The following is a 19,249-nucleotide window of genomic DNA, read 5'->3' as shown; positions in this document are numbered from 1 at the left end:
TTTAAATTGCTTTACTTACTGGAATTCTCACATGGTCTTCCAATTCTGAGCAAAACTCTGACAGCCCAAAACAGAAACACGGAGTGCATCCTAAAGGGTTGCTAGCATGGAGAGCAAAGGTTCCAGTCTTGCATTCACTGCAGTGAAACCCAAATACATTTTCCTGGAGAAAAAATACATATCCTTACATTTTATTGCTCTGCAAGTTGAATGAAAGATGATATTTTAGGAAAGGCAATGTTTCCCTGCTATACAAATGGTGTAGCAACAAGTTTATAACAGGTATTGTGACTGTTCAGTGTTACTTCACAGTAGCAGTTGTGCAGTAGATGCAATTTTTCCATTGTTATACATTACTAACATTTTTTAAAAACACAGCTAATTTATTTTCAAGCAAAAACATGATATTGTAATATTCTAGTAAAAATCAGCAGCCACAAAGTTAGAAAAAGATGGAAAACATTGACTCTCTGTTGCTTTTTTTATTTCTAATAAGTGGGAAGACTCATAGAGAAGTGTGTTGCTCAGTGTGAGTTAGGATGGCAAACTCTGACCCTGGATGTGATTCTGTGAAATGAATTAGTGAGGTCAATCTAATTCCTAGTGGATAGAGTTCACTTTAAAAATAAAAACCAACACAACTACCGTTGGCACTGATCAGCCATCTTCACAGCAGCCTCAAGAGAGGCCTTCTACCCCTTTCTACACTTACAGCTATTTAGCAACTCCTTTGAGTGTGCCACTTTCACTTATATGGAGAAAAACTTTTTTCTATCTTTACTGACTTTTAGATGTAGATGTTCATCTCTTGGGTATATTTATATCCCCAATTCTACTGGCACAGGCACATCTTTAACATTTTTGGGAAACAGGACTAATACTACAGATCTCACTAATATCAGTGTATTTCAATGTATCGTTTAAGGAGTGTATTTGGTTGCAATGGAGAAAACTTAGAGTTTTACATTTGGCTAGCAGCTTTACATCATATGAAAGGGTTTGGATTTACATTAGTTTGTTCCTCCCAATCTTTATAAAGCTTTTTTGTTCTATTTCTGAGGGAAGAAGCTTTTATGGTAATAAAACAGGTCTAGTAGTCAGAATCTTTGTTTTATTTTAGTTCCAACTCCAATAAAAACTTATTGTGTACAATATAACATTTCTGTGCTTCAGTTTTTCCATCTGTACAATGAGGATAATAATTCTTAAGGTACCTATCTCACAGGTATTTTGTGATGTTTAACTAATTATTTTTTCATGTGCTTTGATATCCTGGGACAGAAGAAAGCTATAGAAGTTCATAGTAGTAATAGAAGACTATATATATATATATAATGGATTTTTGGAACAGGGAGATGGAATAGGAGCTTGCTCCATCCACTCCACTCATCAACCTGGTACGACCTGGAATGGCGCACCTCCCCTCAGGGAGACTATTGTGATCAAAAAATAGAATCAGTTGAATTTGTTACACCAATACTGACTTGGACTCTAAATATATTCTATGGTGGCATACCCAAGATCACTTATTCAGTGATGCTTTAAAAACTCCTGCACCCCAATCTGGGTCTATGCTGGTTATATACAATGTATGTATCTTGTGAACCTTGTAACTGATACTTGTAATTTCTCATAACTCAAGCCTGACCCCAGATGTGCAGTATCTTCCTTCTTAACTTGAGTAAACTTGAGTTTAAACATTAATAAAATAAAAACTTTTATTAAAGCTAGACCAATTTGTTAATCAAAATAAGTTATTTTTTTATTCAGGTTTGTATGTATAAATGCTTTCTATGCATTAGCTATCTCTACAAAATGGGTGAAGCAATAATTATCTACCAAAATGGAGAATGGAGGAGGGATGTACTTGTATATTACTAAACAATCCCCTTCATCAGAAATTGTTCTGCCAGCTATATCCATTCAGATGGTGCATTCTGAAGGTTTCATCTCAATAGCACAACATTCCTAGAGTGTCTTGGAATGAGACAATGTATTTTTCTCTGGCCTTGGGTTGAAATGCTATCTCTGCACTACTAATGAGGTCAGAACAATTTTTCTGTACTGAATTGGTTCTCTCTTGTGTAATACACCTCCCAGAGAGGCTCTGAGAAAATATCTCTTTAAATATGGAATCAATTTTTTTCTTTTGAGTGACTGGGTAAAAATTGTTATTATTTATACTATTGATGAAGCAAAAATCACACAGGAAATAAAACATTAAATAAAAATGGAATACAAGGAACTTGTATAATTAAAACTTTTTGATGTGATATTCTTGCCATTGAAAAGCTCGTTACGTAGATAGGTGAAATCCTGGTCCCCACTGAAGTCAGTGGCAAAACTACTATAAGCTTAATAAGACCTACAAACATTCTCAGGACTCATAGCCAGTCTTGTCTTATGATAATGGGCTTCTGTACCCATTATGAAATAGAGAAAAGCCTATTAATGAAATATGAAAATAAAACAAATGTATCATCATTCATTTCTGATCTGCAATACTAGCTGCTGTCCCAGAGGGCACTCTGTACCATAAAAAAGATTGTCACAGAAATCTTCTTAATCCACATTGCAAAATTTATTTTTAGAATAAACATATGGATTTGCCTTTCACCCAGTTGTGATAAATAAAGAGAACAAACCTGTGTCTGTGTATGTGAATTCAGTATTGCAATTAGACTGCAGTTGTGAAATATTCAAAATCCTATGCAAGACTATAAAGAATCTAACCATTGTTCTGTTGGAATGTATTGTGGGAGTTTTAAGCTTATCAGTGATTCAGCATTACAGCTAGATAGAATCTACCTTTTATGGTCGAACATAGATATGGACCTGACCCTGGTTTCCTAATATAGGAAAATCCCCATTGATTTCTTTGAGAGGTTTGCCTATGCAAAGGACTGCAGGATCATATCTAATAATGTGAGGACCACAAGCTGAAAATAAAGTTATAGGGCAATTTAAAACAATAGAACGAACATAAAAACAGCAATCTCTCACTCCTGTTGAATATTATACCTTGCAGGCACAAATGCCAGTTTCTTCTTCACAACTACAGACTCCTTGATTCTCATCACATTTATCTGCTTTGGTGCCACTCAAGTCACAGTCACAGGATACACAGTCTGGGTAGTCCCTATAGCCTAAGGCACACTTAGAACAGTTTTCTCCTCCAAATTCATCTTTACATTGGCATTGACCTGTCTGTAAGTCACACTGGAGACTGGTTGAACCTACATCACTGCAGTCACAGGCCTAAAAAGAAAAATAAGCAAGAATTTTAAGTTCCCATAGTTGATATACATTAGATACTTAGAAGCAACTTTGTTATAACAAACTGCGTGGTAACTTTACAGTGGCAAATATAAAGAAAGCAACATTTGCTAACAGTTATTACACAACGATATCTGATCTAAAGCAAGGGTTCCTAAGTGGGAAGCAGTGAAAAGAAAATAACTGATATTTCTAATAATTCATGGTAAATATTGAGAAAAGTTGTGTTTAAATACAACCACTTAAAGTTTCTTAAATATAGGCACCAATTTGCATTTACTTCAACCTCTACCTGGATGGCAAAAGTACAAGAAAAGGAAGCTATGGTACAAATCACTGCCCTGTAGGAAGGAGAAACACACTATAGTCTTATAACTTGACTACGCTTTTACTCAATCCTTGACCACGCATCTGGCTGCTTATTGCCACTGAGCACTGCAGAAAGCTGCCCTAAACGGGCAAATGAAGATTTCCCCCAATCTAAGGGATTCCTGGGGTAGCACAAAGCCAGAATAGCCGGCTGCATGGCATTGACTCCTCCATTCCATCTCAGAGGCATGTTGGGGTTTGCCTGAAGTTGGAAGGGACCAGGAGGCGTAAATGGCATTGCACCAGATCCTGGCCTGGGAGCAGTGACTACCTGCAGCTGATGTAATTTAGCTTGCACGAATTTATACCAGGGGCCATTTTAGGCCCAGACTGGCCTACAACAGGGAGCAGGAAGGTGGTTTACAGTTTAGGTGAGCTATGTGTAAACTCACTGCGGCTGAGGATTGAGCCCAAAGTGTATTGCTTGATGCCAGGATTAAAATAACTTATAAAATATAAGAGAGATAAATGCAAAGGGTTTAGCAGAAAGGAGTGCATAATTTCTCTGTGACGGTCCAATGAAAAGGCAACATTCCATTTTTCTAGCCTGGGAAGTCAGTTAGAAAATTTCCAGGGTTTGCTATATGTTCAACTGTACGAATAAGGCACTGGCCCATTTGATGGGTTGCGGAGTCACACCACTCAACAGGAAGGCCCAGGAGGGTCTAGCCCTCTCAACTCCTCCTGTGGCTCAGCAAATACGCACGGAGGTCAGGCACAATCCTGCGCCAAATATTCAGAATATTAGCTGACAAAGTAGAGATTTAAAACTTGGTTGCCAAACAAGCAAGCAAGCAAGAACTTGTTACAAATCAATGAGATTGGAGGCTTTATTGAGAGATTACAGCAATGTGTTGCAATCCTGATTTTTAAAAAATTAAAATTCAATAAATACAACAATTTGACGGACTGCTGTACTGGCCATATATTCTATACAGCACTACATTCTGGCAGTACTCTCCAGGTTTCTTGTCCTTGCAGTTCGCTCACAAGAATCACCACTGAAGTCAACTACTACAAAATTATGGGACTGTGTTATTGAAATCCCAGACATGTTATGATTACATTAAAGCTTGGCCCAGTGCCTTTTCCGAAGTGGGGGATGGGGAGGAATTAACTGGTTGAGATTAATTGCCTAAAAATGAATACTCTCCCAGTTGGCTACTGCTCCACAGGAACTGCCCTGTGCTGGCACTCGCACTGCTTAATTATAAACTTTTAGCTTACATTATTGGTCAGTTGAAAAGAGGTCCTTCCTGGAGCAATAAAAGACTAAAATCTGAGCTCAACATTCCATACTGTGCCATTCAAGCTAATCATCACCAGAGCACTTGGAACGAATTACTTCTCCATGCATGAAAGAGGAATCATCCCATAACTTTGATTTAAATAGAATGTTAATCTAATTTTATGATGTCCGTAAAGACATGTTAGTCAGTCTACACCAGTCACCCTACTAACTCAGCAACAGAGATATCTAAGCAAATTATTAATGCTTAAATAATTGGTTGACAGACAATAATATTTATATAATGACCTAAGAATGTGAAACACACAATATACATTATTTATTTAAAAAAATGAATGAAGTCGGACGTACTAGATTAGATTGGTTTTAGAAGCACAATATTATGTTTATTTGATAGCACAGTAACCAGATGTCCTACTGATAGTAACTATTGTAGATTCCAGAATTACAGCACCCTTGGCTAGAGTCAGAAAACATATGGCAAACTTTTAATAGGGCCTGGGCTGCAGTTCAAAGCACACACTCTGACAAGATTTTCAAAGATGGATGCCTAACCTTAGGGTTCTAAATGCATATGTAGGTGCCCATACAAAAGTACCAATTTAAATTGTTGAGTGTCAAGCAGTTTCCACTCAAATTAGGCAACCAGGAATGAGGCATTCAAAACTTGAGGCCACTTCTGACCAACTTACCTACTGGTAAATCCCTTACCAGTTGTAAATTACTACAATGTGCATTTCTTAAAATAATTGCAGGGTTTTAGGAAGCATACAATACCTTACAGCCATGTTCAGGATCAAGACCCCAGTGATTGTCCTTGCAGAGTTCACATTTTGGTCCTTGCGTGTGAGGGGGACAGATGCACTGGCCAGAATCCTCATTACAGTTGTTCTGAGTATGAGCACAATCACAAGCTGCGAGAGAAATAGGCCCAAATGATTAGTTTTGCCATTCACTGGGCTCCTCTCACCACAGATGGGCAACAAGATAAGTTCCAGCCACTAAGACTATAGTTATACTCTGATTGATTCACATGCATAATACTATTCAGACAGTGCAGCAGTTTATAAGAGTGTTGACAGCAGAATAGACTCCATAGCCTTTACTTTTTCAAATCTTTTCCTTCATCTGCTTGCCTTAAGCACTCAGATACAATGATGAACACTATAGAAATTCCTAAGAATAAATTTTCTAAATAATGGGCCAGATTCTCTTCTATATCAGAGTTCTGCTTGGCACAGGGAAGGGGAAGAGGAGGGGGGAAGCAACAGGGAGCCAGTTAGATTGTGGGTAGGTCTACACCACTCCTAGAGGCTGTTCTGACTCATCATGGGCATGTGGTCCCTAAAGGACCATATGCTAGTAGACAAATGGTAGAATGGAGTGGCGTGGAACAACTCCCCACACCCGATGCAACCCCTTGATCTCCAATGCAAGGCAGCTGGCACTGCCAGCAGTACACCAATGCAGCGTCCCACTCCACTCAAAGAATTCTCCAGTGGCCTGCTGCTGCTAGATTCTGATCTGAGCAGTGTAAAAGGCTGGAAAGGAAATCAGAATGTGGCCCAGAAAATCTGCTCTAGGTTACTCAAATATTACAGTGATAGGCATCAACAGAAGAACCTGGGCTGACAGGTAGAAAATTGTAGATTACCAGCAGGTAGGGTAATGTTTGAAAACATCCTATAACAATTGGAGGGACTGTTACACATTCATAATTTAAGTGGACTATAATAATGGGTTTTAAAAAAAATTGTATCAGGATAGGTTACTTGCATACATTAGTTACCCTAAATATTATGAAAAATGTAAATACAAATTACAAAAAATACAGAGTTTAAGAGAAAAGTTTGAATGTTTGTTTTTTTGTTGTTTTTTTTTAATAGACAAAGATTTAAGTCTGGAATTTTCAAAGGGCCTAAGAAATTTAGGTCCCTTTGAAAATTCCAGCTTTAATTCCTAAAATAAATACAGCTATGCAATCTCTTCGCATTACGTATTACCCACTATTGCGTTCTCTGAGAAACAATGGTGATGTTTTCAGTCAGATAAAAGGAGACATTCTTTTGGTTATGGTGTATATGAAATAAACTGTCTAGCATACTGATCTGCAACAGGATTTGCTTACTTTTGGATTAACCTTTTATCATTGTACTATGGCTAAAAATTGTTTTACAACCAGGTGGTGATACAGTAACTCCTCACTTAACCTTGTAATAATTTTCCTGAAAAATGCAACTTTAAGTGAAATGATCTTAAGCGAATCCAATTTCTGCATAAGAATTAATATAAATGGGAGGGTTAGGTTCCAGGGAATTTTTTTTTTTTGCCAGACAAAAGGCATTATATACATTTTAAACAAGCAATGTAATACAGGTGTAAGTTTTAAACAATTTTAAAGAAACAATTTAATACTACAATCATCACTGCTGACTATGAAGCTTGGTTGAGGTGGTGGAGTCAGAGAGTAGAAGAGGGTGGATTGTCTGGCTGCTCCTCTTGCTGAACTTTCTGAACTCGAAAAAACACATCTAGAGATTGTTGTTTTGATTTCCTTTTTTTCCCCTTGGTAAATTTCTTTATAGCAAGTCATTAGATGACCAACACCCCTAATCACTTTGGAGCTGCGTTCCCTGTCAGGATCGTCATCACTAAATATTTGCAAGCCAGCTTCAATCATTTGGAAGGCTTCAGAAAGACGTCTGGCAGTGAAATTTCGATAGGTTGGTTCTTCTTCTACTTCTTGGCCCTCTTCTTCCATTGTTCTCGTCACCTCTAGTTGCATCAGATCTTCATTGGTTAGCTCTTCTCCGTGTGACTGCAAAAGTTGTGTAACGTCGGCTTCTTCCTCCTCATCAAAGCCTGCTTTCTTGGCCAAGCCGAGGATAAATTTGTTCATTAGTGGGGACAACATCTTTAAATCTTTTTAAGTCATTGACACATTCAGGCCACAACTTCCCCCACACACTGCTCACGCATACCTGAGTAACTTCAGCCCAGGACTCACCAATATTATTGATGCACTTCAGGATGTTGTAGCCATGCCAAAATTGCCGAATTGTAGGTTTGCCATCCTCATCAGTGCCTTTGATGAGCAGATCAAAAGTACAGTGTAAGTAATACACCTTAAATGCAGCAATGGCTCCTTGGTCCATAGGTTGGATGAGTGATGTGGTCTTAGGTGGCAGAAAGACAACTTTGACATTTTCACACAGGTCATTCAGGTTGATTGGATGAGCTGGTGCATTATCAATAAGAAACAAAATCTTGAAATCAAGATTTTCCTTGGCACCGTATTCCTTCCATGCAGGGACAGTATACAGCAGGGTTGGGAAAACTATGGTCTATGGGCCGGATCTGGCCCCTCAGGGCTTTGGATCTGACCCACAGCGCTGCCGGCACCAAGCCCCTGCAGCCCCCAGGTGGGGGGGCAGAGGGCTCCATGCGGGAACCGCGGCCAATGGGAGCTTCGGGGGAGGTACCTGGAGGCATGGCAAAGGCAGAACACACAGAGCCCGCCTCCCCCAGGGGGTGCAGTGCTTTCAGGAGTGGCACAGGGCCAGGTACAGGGCAGGCAGGCAGCAAGCCTGCCCTGGCCCCGGTGCACACTGCTACCACTCCAGAGCCACTTGAGGTAAGCAGCACCAGGCTGAAGTCCAAGCCCCTCCTGTACCCCACCCCTCAACTCCCTGCTCTGAGCCCCCTGCCTGCACCTTGCACCCCTCCTGCACCCCAATTCTCTGCCCTGAGCTCCCTCATGCACCCCAACCTCCTTCCCTGAGCCCCTCCATACATTTTGCACCCCTCCTCTGCTCCAATCCCTTGCACTGAGCCCCTTCCTTCCCCACCCAGATGTGGCCCTCAGCCCAAAAAGTTTGTCCACCCCTGGTATAGAGAGAGAGCCAGCCATTCTGAACAAATAGCTCCAGTTATCCATGTCTTCTTATTGGATCTCCAAATGACCAGAAGGTGTTCCTCTGAATATTCCTTGAGAGTGTGTGGTTTTTCAGACTGGTACACTGTCAGTGGTTTCATCTTCATGTCTCTGGCAGCATTACCACCTAGAAGCTAGGTTAGATGGTCTTTAGCTGCTTTAAATCCTGGCGCTGTTGTCTCCTCTCGGGAAATGTAAGTCCGCTCAGGCATCCTCTTCCAGTACAGGCCCGTTTCATTGACATTGAAGACTTGTTTAGGGGAATAGCCACCTTCCACAATTATTTTCTTGAGATAGTCGGGGAATTTTTTAGTTGCTGCAGTATCAGCACTAGCCGCCTCACTGGACATCTTGATGTTATGCAAGTGGAAGCGCCTATTGAACTGAACAAACCATCCCCGACTTGCTGTGAAAGCCTCTGTCTCTGATCCTTCACCTTGGTCTATCTTCAAATTGTCATACAAACTTTTTGCCTTAGCTTGTATCACTAGCAAACTTAGAGGTAGGTTCTGCTGGTTTTGGTCCTCTATCCACAGTGAGAGAAGACGCTCCATGTTTTCCAGCAAACTACTTCTTGATCGGCTTATTGTAGTAACATTAAGCAGTGTTACTCACCAAGCACTAGCTCTGATCTTTTTGGCATTATTCCGAATTGTTCTCACAGTGGTCAGAGTAAGACCCAGAGCGATGCCAATGTCTACTGCATGCTCACCTGCATTAAAACACTTTAAAATGTCTAAGTTAGTACCCAAACTAATGGGTTTCCTGGTTTTCTTTTTGCTAGTGGTACTGCTACTGCTAGGCTCTCCATTATCACTTGCTGGATGTATTTGACTCATGATGCTGTGGTTGATGATCCTCTGGACGTGCATGCATGTGCAACTCTTCACTCCCTTTAGCCTGGAGTGGCCGGGGTCATGCAGCATCAATCAACTATTGCAAGGGAAAGAATCTGGAAAACCCACATCATTCGCCTTGGTAATCTGCCCCCCTGCTGGAAGCCCTGTGGGTTTAGGCAAGGACTAGTTATGGAGGTTCTTACTTTCTTGCAGGTTCTTACCTTCACAGGAGCCCTGCTGGAGGACCAAAGGCTTCTCTTCCAGGGTGCCCTGGAAAACTGGTTCCGCTGTATCTCCCCTAGTAACCATGCACTCAGCACCCAGGCAGCATTGCAGCCAATGTAGTCAGAGGAGAAAAATATTGTTTGCTGCAGGGCTGTGCCCCCTCTCTGCTGTGCATGTAGGGGCAGAGAGATGCAGCTGGCATTAAAATGAATGGCAAAGCTCCTGTGGATTTCACAGATTTTCATGGGAGCAGGGCCAGGTTCTGTGCATCTCAACACCGCTTCTCCCCCTTGCTACAGTGAAGCAGACACTGGAACGCTATTCCTGTAACTTGCTTTGGTCGGGCTGCTGCCTCCTGTGTTCTTACCTCCCTCCAGTGAAGGGTGGGGAGCAGATAAAACATTGTTTATTCTGTTAAAAGACAGCAAGGCAGGGCCTCTGCTGTGCACCACCCACAGCTGCTTTACAGGTAGCTGGTGGCCTCGCAAGCGCTTGGTGTAGATCCCTATGCCCGGGCAGAGCTGTTGGGCCATAAAGCCCAGTGAATTGCTTGGGTTGAGGAGGGGGGTAGTGTGCACATTGTGTGTTTAAAAACATACTGTACATACAGTAAGTACTATAGTTGGGAGGTGCCCCTGCCTTACCCCACACAGGCACAGCCCACTGGCACTGCAGGCAATGAGAAAGGCAAGGAGGCTGAAGGTGCCATTGCAGGCTAGGAGAAGCACCTTGTGCAGCAGCAGCGGCAGCTTCCCCTACTATGCAAGCACAGGCATGGACTTTGCTGGGGGCGGAGGGCTCAACCCTCAGCCCACCCACTCTACCCCTTCCCCAAGCCTCCACCCTTAACCCGCTTCTTCCCCCTCACTCCACCTCCTCCCCCTTTACTCTGTGTGCCTCGTCCTTGCTCCTCCGCGTTTCCCCCAGCCTCCTGTACACTGAAAATGAGCAGGCAGAAGGCGGGGGGAAGCTGTGCACTGCATCCCTGCTCCTCCCCCTAGCCTCCCAAACACTGAAAGACCGCTGATTGCCATGGCCAGGAGGTGGGGGGAGCAGGGGGAAGGCGCTGATCCACTGTGAGGAGGCACTGGGGGATGGGGGGGAGGGGAGCTGATATGGGGGCTGCCAGCCCACCCTGATACAAGTTGTGCAATGCTGTCTTATAAAGTCGCTGCTCTTCTGCAGAATCCTGCAAGCATGGACAAAGCAGGAGGCCAAATGACTTTATAGGGGAACACTGCACAACTTTAAATGAGCATGTTCTGTTATGGAGCAGGGACATAACATCGAAACAACGTTAAGCGAGAGGACGTTAAGTAGGGAGTTACTGTACTGGAAATATAATGAGCGATGTAGCCTCTCAAACTATGGAGCACATGAAATGCAGAAAAAATTGAGGGAAGAGAAGAAGTGCAAACAACTATATAACATTATTCACTTTTAGCTTTTACATTTTGAGGGAAAAGGAGATTGTTGCTTTCTGTTTTCTCTGAAGGAGTGGAGACACTTTGGCAAGTGATCGCCGAATAGTTTCAAACTTTACATTTCTCTTGCAATTTTTTTTGGATTATCTCTTGATATTTGAAAGTCATCACTTCTTACAAAGACTCCATAAAGGTTTTTTTAAAAAATCTGTTTAGCAGAAGTATGAGAGAATCATTCCATTGTCAAGGATTTGTGAATATTTCTTAAACAACTAACCCTTCCTGAAGTGTAACAGAAAATACTTGGTTGAAAGAAATTCTCAAAGCGAAACAAACTCTGAGGAGAACACAGATTACAGCTTACGTGTACAGCCACCATCCTGGAATGCATAAAAGCCATGAGCGCAGCGATCACACTTCTCTCCAGCCACTCCAGGTACACAGTGACACTGTCCTTCATCATTACAATCCTCGGAGACTGAGCCATATTGACTGCAATTGCAGGGAAGGCAGCCAAATCCAGTATTCAGGCCATAATAGCCATTCTGTTGGACAGGAAGGAAACCACATTTCAGCTAAATTTCCGAACACTCTGAAAATGGAAAAATATTCTCTCCCTTTGATCACTTCATATTATCCACTCCTGACGCTTGACCTGCATGAATGTTTGCAGGCTTTGTTTGGCTGTGGCAGGGGGTGGAAGAAACCCCAACATTATCCATATACTGTTCCTCTATATGTAGGAATGTTCAATGATCCCATTCCTTCAGAAGACCCAGGAGGGACAGATTCTTTACCTTCGAGGACCCAAGGCCTAACATAGTATGCTCAGGGCCAAAATGCACTAATATCTTCTAACCTCATTTGTTAAAGAGATAATCCCAAGATTTTTCAGGGTACAATTTTGGGATTTTATTTTTCAATTAAACACTTTCCTGAAGTGGTGAAAGTCATAGCACAATTTTGTTAGTGCATCAGGACTATACAGTGAAATGGGCCACTCCCGGTTCACTGTCTAAGCTGTAAAAATGCGAACAATTAACAAACATAAAAGGTGACAAGTAAATTAAGATTAAAGTTCTTTCATTAGGTAGGGCTCTCTCACGTGGAATGCCACAGGATTCTTTGCTGTCACCACTCTTATTCAGTGGGCATGTGAGGCTGTTAGGAGACTGAATTAGAAGAAATAGGCTGAAGTTTTCAGTATGTTGACAATGCTCAACTTTATATCTCCATGTCATCCAGCCCAGAGAATGTGCACATCTCTTCCAGCATCACAGCATGAACGAGAGCTAGTTGGCTGAGACAAGAGGTAATATCTTTTACTGGATCAATTTCTGTTGCTGGAAGGCATATGCTTTCAAGTTACACAGAATTCTTCTTCAGGGGTTGGGGAAGGAAATCAGAGTATGTGAGCTAAATACAACACTACAAACAGCTAGTTGGATGAAATTCAATTAAATTTTTGACAAAGACATCACTTTCCCCTTCTACCTCCTTTTTATGCAATGATATTATTCATGTTGCATTTAACTAGGCCAAAAATTCCCTCTTTGCCATTGCATTTTGAACCTGATATTCAAAAATATATATTGGTAATAGGGAGTTTCATTTCTTACCATGCATGTATCACATCTTGGTCCAATCACATTTGGTTTGCAATGACATAGGCCAGTCTCAGGATGGCAAATGTTGGAAAGGGAGCTATTCACGTGGCACTCACAGACTTATGTTAAAGAAAGAGGAAGAAAAATCTATTAATGCCTATAGATATGAATTCATTATTATACAGAACATCATATCTCTATATAAAGCACAAAGCCAACTGTTGTCCTCCATGCGTTAATACGATTATGTGCACATGGGCCAAATTAAACAGAAAAAGTTGTGTAGTACTGAGCAGAGATGTACAAAGTAAACCAGAGAGATGTACCCTGTTGAAGAACCCAAATACTAGGAGTAAAGTTACAATTCTCTGTGCTCATTTACATTTGCTCTCTTCTCCCCGCACGAAGAATATATTGTAGGGAACATATAATCCTACATTTGTAAGGGATAAATAGGATGGCCTATCAGATCACGTACATTTCAAATTTCTTTGAGTTAAATTCTGCCTTCTATTATCTCAGTGTAAATTCAGTTTAGCACTGATTTCAGTGAGGTAATTCTGGATTTACATCGTATAACCAACAGCAAAATCTGGCCTTATGATTCCCAGTTTAGACAGCTGAGTTATGTTAGTGCCTGCATTAAGCTTTGTGAACATAAAGATATATTTGACATGTACGGAATGTGTGCAATGAATCTGCTATAATCACAAAGAACATAGACTTTGCACACTTACGTTGCAAAAAATATTTTTCTGATACTATTTTTTCTTATAAAGTAGGGGCAGTTCATCTGTGTTTGGAAATTTTAGATGTGGGTAACTCCCTCTGTAGTCAGATCTCATTACTTTACTGTAGTTTACATACAGTATTCAAGCTATAGTTTTAACATTATTGCTTTGAAAGTCGCCATTATTTTTTTAAACACACCCCCCCCCTTGCTATACACCCACCCAGACAGATGTCTGTCACGGCCAACATTCTTGTGACAGAGGAATACCACTGTCCACAAGTGTCCCTTTCATCCAGTCACTGCTGTTCTTAAATCAGTCAGACTTGTTGCTGCTTAGCAACGTGAGGGTCTCCCATCTCCGGGAAAGAAGTGTGCCACCTCTACAACTCTTCCAGTTCCACAAGCAACACTCCAGTATAGGAAATGTCTGGTATGGGTACCTTGAATGTAAGTGATGAGTGGACCACTAACCGAATACAAACAACAGCACAAGATCAGGTGCACTTAATACATTTTGGCACTGCCCATTTCATCAAATACTTCTGTGATGACAACCAGAAGTGAATCATTTGGACCTGCACAAGCTTAAGCTTAAGCTTAAAGGGGTAACAATGTAACCTCAGTACTTGCTGAGTACTGCAATACTTGCTCACTCAAGCCCTCTCTACACTTTGTTATCCTGAATTGTCAAATCACACATCTAACGCTAGACTATAAGCTCTTCAAAATAGGGATAATGTCTTTCTGTCTGTTCTGTGAGGCGCCTGCTACATTTCTGGATGCTTTCAAATATAACGATAATAGTAAGAACTTACCATGACAGCTTTTAGCCATCACTGCATCCCCATAGTACCCATCAGCACACTTTTCACAGTGATGGCCTTGAGTGTTCCTCACACATTTCAGACACTCTCCTGTGAGTGCATCACAGTGGCCATCTTCTGTTGGATCTATATTGCCATTGCAGTCACAAGGAACACACGACTCTCCAGGCACCAGTGGATTTCCGTAGTAACCATTAGCACACCTGTACAATAGGTTGAAAGCTGTATCAGACTGAATGCGGGCATGGCAAATAGTTACCCCACCCAGAAAGTTTTACTATTGATCAATATTTATCCAAAGATCCTCTGAGTAAAACCAAATGGAGATATAATGAGAGGGGAAAATCCATATTTTCTCAGGAATATTTTCATACACTTGATGTAAAGACTTCTGTCCCTGGTAGACAGATATCTGGCTGAGGATAACAATGATACAGATTTTTCCCAACATTGTACTACCTACCTTTCACACCGTGATCCTTCATAGCCTGGCAGACACTTGTCACAGATAACTTCACCTCTATTGTCCATGTGGCAGGTGGGACTGAAACTATCAATAATATTTTGAGGGGGTTGTTATCAATGCAAAGAGTTTCAAACCTCTGTAATTTGTTTTCAAATGAATAAGATTCACAATTTTTAGCTTCCTAAAGTTTGGCCCTTTCCTTATTAAACCTATCATGTCCCTTCACCTCACATAACTTTTCCAGATGCAACACTGATTCTCAACACAGATTCTCACCTGATTCTCATTTACACTAAGGCCTCTTTACGCTGCCAGAATGGGGTAATGTTGCCCTAGCATAAACAAGAACCAGGGCCTTCCTGCCACAATTCAGTATAAATCTAAGCCCGAGTAACTTGCATCTTCTTCCACTCCCCTCAGTGTGTAAATTACACCAACGTAGGTTCTCTGAGCTTCACCTAGGAATCTGGCCTTCCTCGGTCTGTCTGACAAAAGGTATTTCTGATGGGATAAATTTTTCCTCTATTTTCATGTCTTTCTACCTCCCCTTTGGATCTCATCCTACTTTTCTTTATCCTCCTTTCTGTCTCCACCACCCAGCTGATGTTGCTGAAGATGCAGTTGAAAACCTTAGGCAAGCGGCTTACTTGTTTGTATCAGTTCTTAGTGGGCAGGCACATGGCTGGCAGTCCTCTGGCATTCCTCGAGATGGAGTTCCATAGAACCCTGGCAAGCACTGATCACAGGAAAGTCCTGTAGTGTTGTGTTGACAAGCCTGTGAAACATGCAAGAAATCTTTTCATATTTGTTCTTGATGATTTTTCATCCCCAGGGGGATCTCAGCATGAGTCTGAATGCAATATGGCATTAAGATTCAAGGACGGAACATGAAGAACAGAGCAGACCATTGAAAACAAAGTTAGTTTGTCCACATCAATAACAACAATTTCTAACTAAACCCCCTCCAACATTTTAGAATGCCCTATATCTCATTAGACAAAAGCATTACTTATACACAAAACTAAATCTATTCTGATAAATGTACACATATCCAACAACAAGTCTATTACATATTTCATGCCTGTTTATAGCTATTATATATCTTTTGGTTTAAATTTCAGAAAAACTTCTGAATGCTAAGTCCTTCCCCTGCAAGGAAATGCTTAACTCCCACTGATGTCACTTAATGGAGTTTCACATATATCTGAGGCCAGAATCTGATCTTACATTGTGGTATAATTCTGTTCCCATCCAGTTCAACAGAAGCTTTACCATTGACATAAATGGGGGAGGGACTGATCTCTTATTAGTTAACACAGTGAAAAAAGTATTTCTTTATCTTAGTTCTGATCCTAAAGCTATTATCAATTCCACTGATATTCCTCATTTCTAGTATAAGACTGGAAGGGACTATGTAACTACACCTATTGAGAGCACCATTCAATAAAGAAAGTACATTCTGCAATGAGAATGTTCTTGTGACCATTGCTCTATCTAAATATATTGTAAAACTGCTTGTCTCACTCTGCCATAGCCAAATGCTCTCATAATTCCTAAAAGATGCTCAAAACACAAACACATTGAAAGATGACTTACAAAGCAAACACCATGAATATCACATTCAGTTGCATGGTCATTGCATTCGCAGGGTTGACAAATACCTCCAAAGAGTATTCCACCCACACGGTAGTACCCAGAGAGACACGACTGAAAGAAAAAAAATACAGTATAGTATGTGTTAAAGAACATGCCAGAGAATTATTAAAGAAACCACTTCTGAAAACATATAGCTTGATTCTGCTCTCACTTCCAGTCTAAGTACTGTGGTACTATATACTGTTGTAACTCCATTGATATCAGTGAAATTACTTCTGATTTGCACTGGGATAAAGAGGATAAGAATCAGATGTACAAAACATTGATTCAGCCCTTCATCCACTTGAAGGGGATAAAATAAGTTCTGTGCAGTTACATATGTCAGACTCTTTCTTATGAGACAATCAAAACAGACGTTCTGTCTGCTTTACATAGTCATTAAAGTTCCAATGGTGCTTTTCAAAAAGAGCAGCACTTTGCACTGGCATTATTCACTAAAATGGTCCCCTCTGCTCTGCCACTGATGCCATCCTCAGTACTCTCCTGTTCCCATGAGTGTACAGCCTTCTTATATGATTCATCACATGCTTGGAATGTTCTCACCAGACCTAGTCACCAAACTGCCTCCCTCATCACGTAAGTCTCTCCAATAAACTCAGGTCTGACAATCCAGTGTCACAAAATGAAAATGGAATTTTGTATAATTGCAGGCTCAATTACTGCACCGTAGCAAACTTAAGGAAGCATACTCAGCTACTTTCAGCTCCAGCATTGATGTTCTCCAGTATATTATCAACTTTTAGAGTTTCCAAATAAAATTAAGGAAATACGTTCTGGTGCCATGTAGTGCCGCCAGACCCTAACACCTATGATTTATATAGAATATGCTGCTGCCCCCGTTTGAGAGAAGTTAAAATACAGTATGTGTGTCAAACTGAATATACAACATTTTGCCAAAACACATTTTTCCATAACAGTGTAATTAAAGACAATTTGTAATAATTAGATGATTTTAAAATATACACCCTTTGGGCATACATAAAACAGTCTGAGATGTTACCTCGCAGGAAATCCCTGTGTAACCTTGAGGACATTCACAGTGTTCCACCTCTGCTGCTGATGACAGATCGATAGCATTAGCGCTTGCTGTATCCAGGGTGACAGACTCCAGCCTGTGACCAAACCGAAAGCCATCACAACACTTGCTTCCCCAATGTTCATTATAAACAGAAGGGTTTGCTTTGCACAATAAATCTTTTGAAGAGAACATTGCTAAGTGCTGCTTCAGGACGATGTCAAATAAAGAACAGACAAAAATCCCCAATTTTAAAGACTCAGACAAGAACTTTCTTTGTAACTAATAACTTCAAGCTGGGAATAAGGGCTGTTAACTGAAACACAGTGGCCAAAGCCCCTGCAGTAGTCCCATTATCAGTGTTATCCTAGCATGACTACTGCACCTCAGTGCCCTCTGCTGTGAGAAAGTGGTACCCTTAACTGAAAATTTGCATTTCTGTTTCTTCTTTGTTCAATAAAACCAGGCACCAACTGACTGGGTAGTCTCAGCTTTTTGCCCAGTATTTAAGATAATCCTCTTCCAGTGTTAATAACTTTAACCTGCCCTATTTTTCCAAACTAACCCAGAAATCTGGGATGTAAGGCTAAGATAACAGCTTCATTAAAGAGTTGAAACAGACAAAAAAAACAACAACATTTGTATGTTCAACCTATTGGACCACGCTTCAAAATATTTATATTTCACTAATGTAGTATCAGCCTTGCCAGCTGATTCCCATCAATATGCAAAGAGGAAGGCACAACCCCCTAATGCAAACAAAGGCATTCTGCCACAGGGAGGAACTCCTTCCCAACCACAAACGGGGTGATCAGAAGAATCCTTTTCCGCAGAGACCGTCCAGTTTGGCTGATGTACATAGCAGAGGGGCATTGCTGGCATATGATGGCGTATATTACATTGGTGGACGTGCAGGCGAATGTGCCTTTATCCTCACACACAACTATTTCAAATTTGATGACAATATATATCTCCAGATCAGTGGCACCGCTATGGGCACCCGCATGGCTCCACAATATGCCAATATTTTATGGCCGACCTGGAATAACGCTTCCTCAGCTCTCGTCCACTCACGCCCCTTCTCTACCTACGCTACATTGATGACATCTTCATCATCTGGACCCATGGGAAGGAAACTCTGGAAAAATTCCACCACAATTTCAACAGCTTCCACCCCACCATCAACCTCAGCCTGGACCAATCTACACAGGAGGTCCATTTCCTAGACACCACGGTGCAAATACGTGATGGTCACATTAACACCACCCTATATCGAAAACCTACCGACAGCTATGCCTATTTTCATGCCTCCAGCTTCCATCCAAGGCACATCACACGATCCATTGTCTACAGCCAAGCATTGAGGTACAACCACATCTGCTCTAACCCCTCAGACAGAGACCAACACCTACAAAATCTCTACCAAGCATTCTCAAAACTACAATACTCACCCGAGGAAATAAGGAAACAGAGCCAGACGTGTACCCAGAAGCCTCCTACTGCAAGACAAACCCAAGAAAGAAACCAACAGGACTCCACTGGCCATCACATACAGTCCCCAGCTAAAACCCCTCCAACGCATCATCAGGGATCTACAACCCATCCTGGACAATGATCCCACACTTTCACAGG

At 41.2% G+C, this 19,249-nt stretch overlaps 1 protein-coding gene across 1 annotated transcript in view; it reads right to left on the bottom strand.

Moving 5' to 3' along the window:
• Positions 1–19,249, bottom strand: part of LAMA1 (laminin subunit alpha 1) — a 156,700-nt gene that overhangs the window by 65,880 nt on the left and 71,571 nt on the right. The window contains exons 15-24 of the mRNA XM_032805243.1: positions 17,603–17,714; positions 16,543–16,653; positions 15,594–15,721; positions 14,944–15,030; positions 14,472–14,683; positions 12,936–13,042; positions 11,681–11,861; positions 5,672–5,808; positions 3,022–3,258; positions 20–163 (exon numbers count right to left, since the gene is read on the bottom strand). Coding sequence (XP_032661134.1) covers positions 20–163; positions 3,022–3,258; positions 5,672–5,808; positions 11,681–11,861; positions 12,936–13,042; positions 14,472–14,683; positions 14,944–15,030; positions 15,594–15,721; positions 16,543–16,653; positions 17,603–17,714 — 1,456 coding nt within the window. The remainder of the gene's footprint in view (positions 1–19; positions 164–3,021; positions 3,259–5,671; positions 5,809–11,680; positions 11,862–12,935; positions 13,043–14,471; positions 14,684–14,943; positions 15,031–15,593; positions 15,722–16,542; positions 16,654–17,602; positions 17,715–19,249) is intronic.

Source organism: Chelonoidis abingdonii, chromosome 2, assembly GCF_003597395.2.
Source record: "Chelonoidis abingdonii isolate Lonesome George chromosome 2, CheloAbing_2.0, whole genome shotgun sequence".
Classification (NCBI taxonomy): domain Eukaryota; kingdom Metazoa; phylum Chordata; order Testudines; family Testudinidae; genus Chelonoidis; species Chelonoidis abingdonii.
The sequence above is the reverse complement of the archived record's forward strand: the minus strand, read 5'-3'. Positions and strand labels throughout refer to the sequence as shown.